This window comes from Pseudorca crassidens, chromosome 14 (genome assembly GCF_039906515.1).
Source record: "Pseudorca crassidens isolate mPseCra1 chromosome 14, mPseCra1.hap1, whole genome shotgun sequence".
In the NCBI taxonomy this organism is placed as follows: Eukaryota; Metazoa; Chordata; class Mammalia; order Artiodactyla; family Delphinidae; genus Pseudorca; species Pseudorca crassidens.
In genome coordinates, this window is record NC_090309.1 from 85,281,713 (window position 1) to 85,296,402 (window position 14,690).

At 44.4% G+C, this 14,690-nt stretch overlaps 1 protein-coding gene and 1 long non-coding RNA gene across 2 annotated transcripts in view; one reads left to right on the forward strand and one right to left on the reverse strand.

Annotated features, from left to right (window-relative positions):
- Window positions 1–3,666: 3,666 nt before the first annotated feature.
- On the reverse strand, window positions 3,667–4,933 carry LOC137205735 (uncharacterized). The gene is made up of 2 exons (XR_010934284.1): window positions 4,769–4,933; window positions 3,667–4,198 (listed from the first exon to the last, which is right to left on the reverse strand). It is a non-coding gene; the product is annotated as an uncharacterized lncRNA (long non-coding RNA).
- Window positions 4,934–6,443: 1,510 nt separating this feature from the next.
- Window positions 6,444–14,690, forward strand: part of YWHAQ (tyrosine 3-monooxygenase/tryptophan 5-monooxygenase activation protein theta) — a 31,764-nt gene continuing 23,517 nt past the window's right edge. Inside the window, exons 1-2 of the mRNA XM_067703737.1 lie at window positions 6,444–6,599; window positions 7,027–7,384. Of these exons, the coding sequence (XP_067559838.1) occupies window positions 7,091–7,384 (294 nt within the window). The 5' untranslated portion in view covers window positions 6,444–6,599; window positions 7,027–7,090. The remainder of the gene's footprint in view (window positions 6,600–7,026; window positions 7,385–14,690) is intronic.

Sequence of the window (14,690 nt, forward strand, 5' to 3'; positions counted from 1 at the left end):
AAGGAAGCACCCAGTGCACATAATTGCTGGTATTGGAAATGTCCCCCTTGATGGCCCAGATCCACTCTCAAAACGAACCCTCACTGAATGTCTTCTAGGAGTCAGAGTCACTAGGGATATGGAAAGCAGATGAAACTCTGCCCCCTGGAAGGTCACAGTCTAATGGGGGAGCTGGGAGAGGAGAGGAGAGACAGACATGTAATTAATAAAAGGGAACAGATAAAAGATGAGGAGGTACCCTCTCCCTGCACAGGCGCTGAGAGTAAAACAGAGACTTCCATATGAAAATAAAATCAGCAGCTGATTCACCAGCAGATATATACTTAGCCACCCACGAGCCTCAGATAACTAAACATTGTTCCCAGACCAGCAAACGCTGGAGTTTTCATCTTCCATCGCAGGTAGTGTAGAGTCTTGTTTATTGTTGTAGAAGAAGATTGAAATTAGACAGACTTGTTTTTGAATCTTAACTCCGTAGCTTACCAATTTAAACTGGTAATTTAACCTCCCTGGGCATCAGTTTACTCATCTGTACACCTTTGTTGAGAGGACACTAAGGATACAGATCAAAGAAGAAAACCCTAACCCTCAAGAAGCTCACAGTCTGGCAAAGGAGAGAGGTGAAACATATGTCACCGACACACACTTAAAGCTAGTAAAAGATACCAGATTTTTTGTTGAATGACAGTATTAGTCAAGATTCTCCAGAGAAACAGAATAAGATATGTACATATAGGTATATATTATAAGATAATAATAAGATAGATATATAGAGAGATTTATTATAAGGAATTAGCAAGTCCAAAATTGGCAGGGTGGGCTTGCAGGGTGGGGATCTAGGAGAAACTATATTTCTGTTTGAGTCTGAAGCCTTGCTGTTATAGACCCAGGGAGCGTTGATGTTGCAGATGAAGTCCAAGGCCGTCTGCTGGAGAATTGTCTCTTGCTCCAGGGAGACAATTCTTCTTGTCCTATTCAGGCCTTCAACTGATTGGAGGTGGCCCACCCACATTATAGAGGGCAATCTGCTTACTCAAAGTCCACCAAATTAACTGTTAATCTCTCCCCAGAACACCCTCACAGAAACATCTGGAATAACGTTTGATCACCAAGTTGACACATAAAATTAACCATTGTACTGAACAAAGTGAAGAATGTAATCTCATGCATGTAAAAACACATGCATATGTCCAAATGAAAAAAGCTATATCTAGAAGGAGGTCACCAAAATGCCAGCAGTGGTCCCCTTGCAGAGGCAGCCTCTCAGGTTCTTTTTTACTCTCCTTTTGTATATTTATGTATTGTTTCATTTTTTAATATAATGTGTGCTATTACATTTTTACTCAACATTATCATCATCACTATTATCATTACAAAAGCAATCAAGCTTTTAAAAAAATACCCTACTGGGCTTCCCTGGTGGCACAGTGGTTGAGAATCCAGTTCGATCCCTGATCCGGGACGATCCTACATGCCACGGAGCAACTAAGCCCGTGCACCACAACTACTGAGCCCTCGTGCTGCAACTACTGAAGCCCGCGCTCCTAGAGCCCATGCTCTGCAACAAGAGAAGCCACCACAATGAGAAGCCCATGCACCACAATGAAGACCCAATGCAGCAAAATAAATAAATAAAATAAATAAATTTATATATATATAAAAATACCCTACTAGCATAGAGGAAATACTGGAGAAATGTCAGAATGCTTAAGCCTTTCCCCAGAAGCCTGGTGGACCAAAAGCTGGTTCACAATGCCTGAAATTCTACCAGTGAACTTTTTGTTGTTGTTGTTTTTGGCCGGGCCTCATGGCTTGTGGGATCTTAGTTCCCCCACCAGGGATTGAATCCGGGCCCATAGCAGTGAAAGCGCTGAGTCCTAACCACTGGACTGCCAGGGAATTCCCCTACCAGTGAACTTTTATTCTTCCACTGTAAGAGCTTTCTTTCTCTTAAAATGCAAATCGTGGCAGAAGGAATATTGCTGGAAGACTTATCTGTTTTTTAATGATGGAATGATTTGATTAGATTTTTTTCCTGAGAACACACAGTGAGAGTTGGAAGACATTGTGTAGCCGACAGGTGTCCAGGAGGTGCCAGAAATGGGACACCCACGAGCACAGAGGGATGCCTCCAGATGGCAAGAATAAACCTCGCCAGCTGCAGGTCTGATGGGAGACTGAGTTCTACAGGCCTGACCCCGGCCCTAAGCCAGGAAATGTGTAGGAAGACCTTGCCTGACCAGACTCCTTTGATTTCCCCACCTGTCCTGGCTCTACATGAGGCTCATTTAGCCCCTCCAGGTGGAGTGGAGAATGGGGGCAACTCTTCAACTACCCCTTCGACAGAAGTATTGATAATGATTATATGGAAATTTGCAGTGAAAACTCCCACTCAAATGTTTGTTTGTCAATGAAATATCTGCCATATGGCAAGAGAGGAAGAAGTTCCTCTCCAATGACCCACTGCTCTTGGCAAATAAACCACTGAAACAATTTATCAGAGTAAACTCAACCAGAAGGACTCATTCATTCTGAAATGTACACTGAATGTAGCCATTCTGCAGACCATTAACTCTGCTAATTACAACAGTGATTCAAGAGATAAAACTTCACTAACTTTTTTTTTTTTTTTTTTTTGCTGTACGTGGGCCTCTCGCTCTGCGGCCTCTCCCATTGCGGAGCACAGGCTCCGGATGCGCAGGCCCAGCGGCCATGGCTCACGGGCCCAGCCGCTCCGCGGCATGTGGGATTTTCCCGGACCGGGGCACGAACCCGTGTCCCCTGCATCGGCAGGCGGACTCTCAACCACTGCGCCACCAGGGAAGTCCCCTTCACTAACTTTTTATGAGGCTCTGAGGCTCCTTGCAGCGTGACAGGCATCTCCCTCCCTCCCCCTGATTCTACCACCAAGCAGAGGGAAAAAGGGGAAAAAGACCCCTAATATTTACTGAACACTTGCTATACGCCCAGCATTTTCCTGTGGGATAGCTCCATGATCCCTTTGGGGTAGGGATTATTTTTACAGGTTAGCAAACTGAGGTTCAGAGAAGATCACGGTGTTCAAGGTCAAACTGCAAATAAAGAGCAGAGCTGGGACTGAGGATCTCCTGGCTTCAAGCTCAGCATGCTCCCTCCTGCTCTCCTCCGGAAGCTTCCTCTCACCAAGTAATTTAGAAAAAATAACAAGAACATCAAACAGATAAAGAACTCAGTGCTTTCTTTCTTAGCTGTCTGGTCCCTAGAGTTCTTCCCAGCACATTGAATGTGGATTCTTAACACATTTCATATTTACCGGGATGAAACTCCTAGAGAACAGAGACTGGTGTGATCTTTCCTGGAGTCCCTACAGCATCAAGCAAAGGTCTGGCAGAGCCGTTACATGGATGGGCTTTGGCACCCAGACTGCGTGCATCGGTGTACATCGAGGCTCTGCCACTCACTAGCTGTTTGACTCTGTGCACACTCGAAGGACTGTGCCTCAATTTCCTTATCTGTGAAATGGAGAAGGTGATCAGAATAGTACCTACTTCATAGTGGCATTAAGCAGAATAAATGAGTTAATACTTGCAAGAGACTTAAAATGGTGTTTGACACGCGTAATCACTTAGTAAGTGTTAGCTCTTTGTGTGTCCAGGGGCTTCAAGTCCCCAGAGCTTTTTTAAAAAGTTTTAAAAATAAATTCATTTATTTATTATTTATTTTTGGCTGTGTTGGGTCTTCGTTGCTACACGCCAGCTTTCTCTAGTTGTGGCGAGCGGGGGCTACTCTTCGTTGCAGTGTGCAGCTTCTCATTGCTGTGGCTTCTCTTGCTGCGGAGCACGGGCTCTAGGCACTCAGGCTTCAGTAGTTGTGGCACTCGGGCTCAGTAGTTGTGGCTCAAGGGCTCTAGAGCTCAGGCTCAGTAGTTGTGGCACACGGGCCTAGTTGCTCCGTGGCACGTGGGATCTTCCCAGACCAGGGCTCAAACCCATGTCCCCTGCATTGGCAGGCGGATTCTTAACCACTGCACCACCAGGGAAGTCCCAGTCCCCAGAGCTTTAATTTTCTCCAACTGAGTTCTTTCAGGCGCCGATGACTTTAGATTTAACTAATCCCTCTGGTCCCTCATAAAATATAATTTCATAGTGTGCCATCGCTTCCGAGCAGTTTTTACCCATGATTCCAGATGTAACTATATGAGTTGGTGCTCCATAAATATCTGATGATTGGATGAAAGCAGAAGTTATAGAGACCGAGTTACAGGCAGCAGCAAAATCTTGCCCAAGGTCACCTGGGGAGATGGCAGTACAGCCCAGACTTTCTGACAAAGAATTAGTGTTCTTGCCCCTACCCTCCCTCCCTACCACAAAGGTTCTGTCCCCTGACCGTTCTGCTCAGGGGTCTCCATCCCCCACCCACCTGCGCTGGTTTCTCCTCTTGCCTGAGCTGTCTCTAATTTCAGTAAGCTTGAAATTCACTGGTCATACAGAAAGCATTTTATCTGTCCTTGCACATGCAAATTCTTTCCATTGGGATTTCTTAGTGTCCGGCTCCACCCCAGCCCACACGGCCATAAACACTCATGTGTCTACAGCCCGGCCCCAGGGATCCCAGAAATAACAGCAGGGACCTCCATTAGAACGCTGGAACATAGTAAGGCATTTCTGCATTAAGACACAGCCCTTTCCAGCCCAGGCCTCTCCTGTCCGTCAAAGCACAAAGCAACCTTTACAAGTCAGGACAGGGAGGGGCAGCTGGGAGGGAGTGTAGATTTCTGGAAAGTCCGCACCTTCTCCTGCCGTCTCTCTGCTCTCAGATCTTCCATTCTAGAGAGTCTCCAGGTCTGCTCCAGGCTCCACTTAGAATCTGAAATTGTTTCTTGGCTGTGGCGTTCTTTGCCTTCAACGATCTATTCTCCCTTGAACTTGCCGGAACTGGAATCACGGCAGTGTGAGCCCATATGGCACAAAGGCCACTTTCCAGACACCCAAGACAGCCACCTGATTTGGAGTCAGGCACTGGGGAAGTGCCAGGAAAGAAGGGAGTGGCTGGAGGGGAGTGCCCAGTTTAAGGAGAGAGGAAAAGTCTAGCCATGACCCTCAATAAAAGGCATCTAGGGCGATCATTCCCGTTTCAGAAGGATGTTCATGAGTAGAAAGTCAAAAGTCAACATCTAGGGAGAGAAGTTTAGCTTTTCAAGTGTCCTCTCAAAAATAATGCCAGAAGAGACTTCCCCGGTGGTGCAGTGGTTAAGAATCCGCCTGTCAATGCAGGGGACACGGTTTGGAGCCCTGGTCCGGGAAGATCCCACATGCCACGGAGCAACTAGGCCCGTGCGCCACAACTACTGAGCCTGCGCTCTAGAGTCTGTGAGGCACAACTACTGAGTCCGTGTGCCACAACTACTGAAGTCCACGAGCCTAGAGCCCGTGCTCTGCCACAAGAGAAGCCACCGCAATGAGAAGCCCGCACACCGCAATGAAGAATAGCCCCCGCTCGCCGTAACTAGAGAAAGCCTGTGCGCAGCAACGAAGACCCAACGCAGACAAAAATAAATAAATAAATTTATTAAAAAATAATAATACCAGAAGATAAAAATAGCGTGTACGCATAAGACGACAATGATGTAAAAAATACGTATTTAGATGCATGACCTAGAAAGGCTGGAAAGAAATATAAAAACAGTTGCTTTTTCGGGGGGCGGGGGGAGGATTAAATGGGTGTTTTTCTCGAAATTATCCTTAAGGTCATTTCCCATTTTAAAGAAAATCATAATATCTGGCATTGCCAGAGACACCTGCCTGGACTTTTTTGGGTATTTTCCAAGGGAATTTCAGGTTTTAGGTGCCCGTCTGAAACCGAATTTATCTTGTAAAATGCATGCTTATGCCACTTTCTCCAGCAACAAATTCCTCTTTAATGGGGATGGGATTATTTCTAATTCGCGGTCCCCATCGCAACGTCATTAAAGGCTGAGTTCAGTGTACTGAGCTCCAAACCTTTGTCACTTATAGGAAGGTGGAGGAAAGGCAGGCGCTTGTGCAACAAAACAGCCGATGGTGTCACCCTCCCAGGCCGGACCTCACCAGAGCCGAGAGCCGCAGCTGCATTAGCCCACAAGATGTTATGCACCATCTGCAACGGTGCTGCAGCAGGAGACCCGGCCACCGCAGGGGAGGTCATGCGACCCTCCTGCTCCCGTGCCGCGCCCACGAGTGCCGGGGGTGGCGGGGAGGTTGAGGGGAGTTGGTAACAGCATCGCCATGGCAACAGTGACGTCCTTGTACCCTGGATCTAATTGGAGGAAACCCCGTGGCCGAAGCCGCAGCCTGCCGGCCAACCGAACTTGCCCAAGCCGACCCACCCTCCTAGCCTCCGCTTCCTCTCCCGCCCCGCCTTCTTCGCCCCCTTCCGCGCGCTCAGTCCTCATTGGCTAGGGGAGGGGAGGAAGGCGGGACTCTAGGGGACAGCTCAGCGCGCCATTGGGCGGGGGGAGCGAGGGCCGCCGCGCTGCGGCCCGCCTCCCGGCTCGGAGGTAGGCTGAGACGGGAGGGTCCTCGGCTAAAGCCAAAGGCGGATCAAAGTGGTGGGACTCGCGCCGCGGCCGCGGAGACGTGAAGGTGAGCGCCAGGGTCGCCCCCGGCCCTCCTCGGGTCGGGCCGGGCCCGAGAGTCCGGCGGGAGGCCAGCCCCGGGGAGCGGCTGGCCTCGACGCCGCTCTCCTCAGGGACGGCTCCGGCGGGAAGGAAGGTGCGGGCCAACGGCCGCTTCCATCTTGGGCCGGGCGGGCGCGGGAGCGGCCCTTCCTCCTCCTCCCCTTACTCCTCCTCCTCCTCCCCCCGCCGCGGGCCGCCTCGGCTGGCGCCCCCGGGCCTCCCGGGCACCCCGCTGGGAGCGTGGGCGGGGGAGGGAAATTCAACGGGGCCGCGCGTGCGGACACAGACAAAGGGGGCGGCGGGCGGGCGGGCTGCCGGGGCGGCGGGCGCATTGTCTGACGGCGCCGCCCCCGCCTTCTGCCCGCGACCCCGCCCCGCCCGCCCGCCCGCAGGCCCTCCGCACTCCTCCTCGGCATCCGGGTCGGTGCTCGCCCTCGCTGTCCTGTCCCCGGCCCCATGGAGAAGACGGAGCTGATCCAGAAGGCCAAGCTGGCCGAGCAGGCCGAGCGCTACGACGACATGGCCACCTGCATGAAGGCCGTGACGGAGCAGGGCGCCGAGCTGTCCAACGAGGAGCGCAACCTGCTCTCGGTGGCCTACAAGAACGTGGTCGGGGGCCGCAGGTCCGCCTGGAGGGTCATCTCGAGCATCGAGCAGAAGACCGACACCTCCGACAAGAAGCTGCAGCTGATTAAGGACTATCGGGAGAAAGTGGAGTCTGAACTGCGGTCCATCTGCACCACGGTCCTGGTGAGTCCGCGACCGTCCGGGCGGCGGGCGCCGAGGCGCCTTTGTGTGAGGCTTTCCGTGGGGAGTTTCCCGGGAACGGGAACGGGAACGAAGTGGGGGCCGGGGCCTGCCTGACGCCCTGCCGACGCGTAGAGGGCTTGAGGAGGTTAGCCCTGCCCTCCTTAACGCGTTATTTCAGTTCTTGAGATGAAGAAGCTGCTTTTTCTTTTCTCCTTTCTTTTTTTTTTTTCCTGTGGTAAGTATATCTTTCCTAGGTGCTGCGTTGCTCCTCCACCAGATAAGTTTAAACATGAGAGTAGGTTTGTAGAAGGCTGAAAATCGTTTTCCAGCGTCCTGAGGCGATCTGGGAACCCTTTAAACGTATTGAATCAGTTCGTAGGCTTCAGGCTTCCGTTGAAAGAAGGGGCGGGCGCCTTTTCCATAAAGATCACGTATGTAAGTCGGTTTTCCTCCCAAATCCAGCAATGGAAATTTACTTCGAAAATCTGAATAGGTATCTCGTTTTTCAAGTAAGAGTATCTGTTGATTTTTTCCTTGTTAAAAGCGGGGAAGGGGGAGAGTTTGGTAAATGTGAAAAAGGCACAGCTAAATCAAAGGAATAAAATGTCCTGGGAAATTTCGGTGCTTGATACCATTTCTTCGCTGTTACATAGCTACACGTGAACCCCGAGGTGTTGAAATGAATTCGTATCTGGTGTGGAGTAAGCGAGGAAAGCTTTCCAGGTTTTGAACTGTCCAGTCTTAGCTAGGGTGGCTTTGGGTGGAGTAGGGTGACTGCTGTATTCACGCTTATTGGTGAGAGAGAGCATTTTTAGCTTTGTCATCGTATGGATCTTTTGATCAGTAAGATAAGTTTTTAAAATGTCGATACCAGCATTATATCCTGAGGTGTTTTGAAGTGTTTTAATACTGCAAAGAGTCATTTCTACTAATAAAATATGAAATAGCCGATGCGGTTGCCTCTTTTAAGTGCCACTTTTCCAAGGGGCCTACTGATTTTTGATGTGTTTGTTCCACGTTGTGTTTTAGGTGGGCTTTGAAAGACAAACATGCTAGGTTGGTGATTTTTCAAGAGGGAATAGAGGAGGAAATGCCTCTTGCTCTCCCAGCCTTTTCTTCCTTGCCCCTGAGATTCGTGGGGCAGGAAAGATTTTTCCTTTCACCTATTTTTCCAGTACAAATAACAAGTGATCTGAACGAAATCATGGCTGATGGAGATAACTGGTAAAGGGGCGAAGGAAGCAGTGCAGAGCAGGTGTACGAGGTGGAGAAAACTTTGAGATTATTTGCTTTATGTAGGCGAGATTTTATGTTCATCCATGTCTTAGGTTCCACTCCCTGCCTAGCATAGAGGAGACACTTAGGCTTTTTGAACTGAATTGCTTGTATTCAAAAAATTTGCCAACTTGAAAGTGATGGTAGACTTCAGTGGCATATGGTAATGGTTATTGACAACATCCACTCTGTCATCGAGGAAGACTATAAGAACTCCACATGTTAACGAGAAGCTCTTCTATACATGTTTTACTTTGGGACACTCTCACAGCATATTTCAATCTCTTTGTTCTATTATTGTTTTGCAATTTGTTACTTACCCTGCAGCAATTCAGAATTACCACAGAATTTTTCCTGTTCTCTAGCAAGTTAGCTGGGAATATTTGTTTTATTTTGTGGCTCTTATAAATTTTAGTTTCTCTAATGGCATAAGTAGAGGAAACTTTGCTTAGTTGATAAGTGACTTGAAATAGAGACCAAATAGATCATTTCAGTAGGAGAGAACCCCTGAAATTGGGACAGGTTTTGTTTGTTTGTTCGTTCTGTTTTCTTCATATATACTAAGTGAAATAGAAGAGTTGATTCGTCAGACACCAAGGAATAAATAAAATATTTTTATTAATGAAATGGCTTAAAAGACTAATTGTGACTTAACGGCCAACCTCCGAAAAAAGTCCTGAGGAAAGCCCATTGTCAAGTTGGCCGCTGTATTTGAGAGCTTAGCATGTGCAAGGCACTGTGCTAAAGCAGCATGGGGAAGAGCAATGCTGAAAATGGTAGATTTTGTCCTCCAGTAATTTATAATAAGGAGTGCATATGAGAAATACCCAAATGTAAATAATATATAATTCCCGTAAGATGGTTATGAATAAAATGCTATGTAGTTTAAAGGAAACAGAAACCTCAGGAAAAGCTTTACAAGGAGTGGCTTTTGGAACGAGCATTGAGGGAGGGGGATCAAGGGGAGGGGAGTGTCAATATATTCCAAGCAGAAGAAGTATACAGGATGGGCCTTATTCATGGAAGAAGGTTTCTGTATGAAGAAGAGCAGAATATGTGCAGAGCTGGTGCAGGAGAAAAGCCTGTAAAAGAAGATAGGAACTATATAAGAGAATGTCAGAGGGAATTAGGAACTATATAAGAGAATGTCAGAGGGAATTTTTCTCATTTGATTGACAGTGGGAAGACTGAAGATTTTCGAATGAGGTGCAGGTGGCAGTATCTAGAATTCATGGTTTGGGTGCTAATTTCCGGTTTGTAATCTGAACTGATAGATAAGGAAGTGATAGACAAGTGAACAAGAATTTGAGAATTGGTAAATTAGTGATTTAATCAGGAGTCTATCAAATAATGGGGAAAGAAGAATGAAATCTAAAGTTGCTGAACATGAGTGCCAAAATTAGGTTTTCTCTCTTGTTCCCCCCCTTTGGTGAACAGGAAGGAGAATTTAGTGTGGAGGAAGTGGATGACACTGACTTGTTATAGAAGGCTAATAAAAGAGTAACGTGGAGGGCTAGGCAAAATTTTGGTTTTAAATAGCAGAGATTCTCAGCCTCATCTTTCTATTTCATAGAGTAGGTTCAGGGTGGAATTATTTGGACTATTTACTCAAAACGAACATGGCAGACAACTCTCAACCCTGTTGACAATCACTGTACTGAGAGAGGTTATTGAATTGTGGAGGCAGTAAAAAATGTTAAAATCCAAATATGTAATCTGAAGAGCAAAAGGAATTAACAAGACCCAAATGGCCAAGACCAAACTCTTCGTAGAATCTAAGAGGAGTTAAAGAGGAAGATATTACCAAGTTATCTCTGTCTCTCAGTGTCATTTGTGAAACCAGAGGTTGGGCTAAAATTTCTAAGTCTGTTCCAATTCTGATACTTTGGGACTATAGAGTTATATGGTCCCAGTCATTCCACCTGTGCTCTGACTTGCAACTCTAAAATGAGTAGTTTTTATAGTCCAGGTTGAAGAAGAACATGTCCTCAATCATTTAAGAAATGTGGAAAAACTAACGACTTCAGTGAAATGTCTTTAGGAAGAGGGGATGGGGAAGTCATTGGTGATCCTAGTAAGCAGTGTTGGAAATAGCAAAGTTTAAGTGAGAAAGGTTAATACTGTAAGTTGTATGACAACCGGGCAGTGGTTAAAAACTTGAACAAGGTGTTTAAGAGTCATTAAGAACTGGGGTGTGAGGTAAGGGTAATTGAAGAAATCAGAGGGGTCCACAAAGCCCTTCTGGGACCTGGGAACGAATATCATGTACAAAGTTCATGACCTTGGAGTAAGAGCAGGACACTTAGAGAATGTACAAGATAACCTCCGTCTCAGGCAACCCCATGTTATCCTTCTGTGTTAATGGTCTTTTTATTAGACTATTTTCAGTAGGTTGCTTTAGTATAATGTATAAACGGTTTCAGGAGTTAAGGTCTATGTTGTGATTTTTTTAAGTAAGAATCATTTAAAATATATAGAAACTGAGATTTGTCTCTGGTGTGTAAAAGCCCTGTAATATTAATTCCATAATGTGCTTGAATTTAGTTGTGTTCTAAATTAATCTCTTAATGAAAATATGTCTAGTGCTAGTTGTTATTTTGAAGTAAGACCAATATGTTGCTTTTGATAGTTAATGAGTCTTAATGTAATCTTTTTGACATGATGGAAAAATTATGGGCTCTGGAATCAAGACTGACTGTTTTGGGGTCATTGCTCCATAACCTTATAATTTTGTGACTGCAGGCAAGTTTCTCTCAGCCTCTGTTTCTTTATCTATAAACTGGTGATGATGGTTCTTGCCTTGATACGCTTGTAGTTAAAATAATAGGTAATAACTGACATTTAATGGGCATTTACTATTATATACTAAGTACTGTTTTAAGCACTTGATATACTCACTGTGTTCCCATTAGTTAGGTTGATAGTATTATTTATGTTTTAAAGTTGAGAAAACGGGGGCATAAGCAAGTTAAGTAACTTGGTCAGTATCACAGAACTAGTGAGTGGTAGAGCAAGGATTTGAACCCAGGTGGTGTGACTCCAGATGAAAGTATATGAAACACATTTGGCCCTAAATAACATAGTAGCTGACTAAAGATCACAGTGTTTTGAGGAATTTATACAGTCTAATAAATGTTTGTAAGTTAGGAGGGAGGGAGGATAGATCTGTGGTGGACAAAACTCAGTCTATAATTTTGAAGCCCTCCTTATATGCAGGATATTGAAGTAAAATTTTAAAACTTGACTTTTGGATTTTTGGCATTAAGAGTGTAAGCTCCTTGAAGCTAAGAGTTGTTTCTGAAGAGTGAAATGGAATGGACATACATATTGTACATACAGGCATAGAAGTATAAGGTTTGATCAGTGGTTCTCAGCCAGGGTGAATTTACCCGCCAGGGGACATTTGGCAAGTTCTGGAGATAGTTTTTGGTTGTCAAGGCTGGGGTGAGAGTGGGGAGATGCTATTGATATACTGTGAGTAGAAACCTAAATGCTGCTAAGCATCACATAAGGCATAGGAAAATCCCCCACCACAAAGAATTACCCAGCCCAAATGTCAGTAATGACTGAGGTTGAGAAACTCTGGGTTAGGTTATAAATAAAACAAGCAGTATTAAGTTGTATTGAATTGTATCACACCTGTCCTTTAGATTCTTATTAATATATTGGCATCTTGTCAGAACCCTTTGTCTAGACTTCAGCTATTTTTTTTTCTTTGTCACTCTTGTGTGTATGCTATTTAACTCTGCAGTTCACCTTTCTGGCACTTAGTCAGTGGGTCCTGCATTTTCAAAGTTCCACCTCGGGGTTTACCTCCAAGGCCCTGCGCTTTTTTCTTTTAAAAAAAACTTGGCACAGAGAAAAACGATCCAACTGAAATTATAGTGAAATCTATTTAGGAAGAGGCAGTTAAAATTGATAACAGCAAATATTCTCCTCTCCTTCATAACTGCCATTAATAGTTTGGCATATGTGGTTCCAGACTTTCCAGCCTGTACTGTGTGTTTATTTGGATGTTGCATAATTATACTAATGGCCCACTGAACATTTAGGTTGTAAACAAATTTTTCTCTTTTATAAACAATACTGGGAAGGACATCCTTGTTGCGTGCTTTATGCTAGGATTTACTTAGGTTACGTTTTGGGAAATGAAATTTCCAATCAGAAGGTACGCATTTTTTTTTTTTCCCCAGATAGCCCTCTGAAAAGATTTTATGTGTTTATACTGTCATCAGCTGTTGTTGAGAAAGGCCATTTCCCCTTACCCTCTCCAGCACAGACAGTTGTTCGAGGTTAACAAAAATCTAGTGACTAGAATGGTTGAAATTTTACCTCCTTGTTCAGTTTTGGATGTAATGAGGACTACCTTTGTTCTCATAAAGGGCTGGTTACCAGACTTTGTTGTTTTTTTTTTTTTTTTTTTGAGTCTCATATACAGTTTCACTTATAAAATGATAGCATAGCATGGGATTAGTTAATTCAAGGTGCTTGACAGTTGGGAAATCTGCTTGATCATATTGATGTTTATTTATTCCTTTTTGATATTTATCAATACCATTTTTGTATTTAGCACTAGTTCTTTCAGAGTAACAACGGAAAATATCTTTGTACCATTGACTTTCTAGGTATCAAGGAGGGATGGTAGAGAGGCATCATTTGAAAAGATGAGAAAAGAAAAACAACTATAGTTCATCCATTTCTACTTTAATTAAACTCTTAATCCATGGATAAATCAACAGTGAAGGTTCCTGAAATATCTCATGATAAATAATTTGACCAGATTCGAAAACATCGTTTGCATATTGAAGTGTTTAAAGACAAAATGATGATGATACCTAGAACTTCAAAATAATGGGTGAGGGTTATAGATGAAACAAGTGTGTCTGTGAATTAATATAGTTGCAACTGGCTTTAATGGGAATTCATTATACTATTCTCTCTTCTCTTGTATATGTTTGCAGTTTTCCATAATTAAAGGGTTTTTACCCCTAGAAATTTTCCACTCTTACGTACTTACACAAGAGGAAAGACCTGTACAAGAATGACCATAGCAGCTTTGTTCTAAGAGCAGAAAACTGAAAACAATCCATTAGTAGGAAAAAGGATAAACAGGTATATTCATACAGTGGGATACTATTCATCCGTAAAAAGGAAGGGACTACTGACGCATACTATAATGTAAATGAATTTCAAATACACACTAAGTGAAAGAAGCTTTGCACAAAATAGGACATAATGTCATTCTATTTATATGAAATTCTAGAACAAGCAGAAAGTAGTCTGTGGGTGAAAAATCAGAAGAGTGGTGACCTCTGGGGTTGGAGGCAGGGACTGACTGAAAGGGACAGGAGAGAACTTTCTGTGGTGATTGTAATATTCTTTGTGTTGATATGGATTTGCGTTACACATGTATATGCATTTGTGGAAACTCAGCAAATATGCGCTTAACATTTGTTCATTTCATTGTATGTAAATTTTTGCTTCAAAAGAAAATAAACTCTAGTTAGTGATATTCCTGTACTGATGTCTCAGTTCACACAAAAACTAGTAGAAGTGGATGGATATTTGATAAAGCAGTTTGGTAAAAGGTTAATGGTAGGATCTGGGTGGTGGGTATATGGGTGCTCACTGTAATTGTTGGTTGCTGTATATTAGGGGTATAATATTCTACACGCTATGGTTGAATGCCTTTAATACCTGTAGCAAAAAAAAAAAAAAAATAGTGAAACCCATGTCTTGTTGACCTCAAGATATGAGAACATGTCTCCTATCCACCTAGGAGATGGCCCAGATGGACTTGGCACCATAGCTTTTGTTTGCGTTTGGTGGTGGATGCTAACTAGATTAATGGGGGTAAAGAATGCTGTGGAAGACTTACAGAACTGACTGTACTCTGGGGCAGTGGTTCTCAAGCTTCTTGGGCTTAGGATCCCTTTGCACACACTTGAAAATACTGTGGAACCTAAAAGGTTTTGGTTGTGTAGATTATATCTGTAGATATTTACATTATTAGAAATTTAAACTGCGGGTT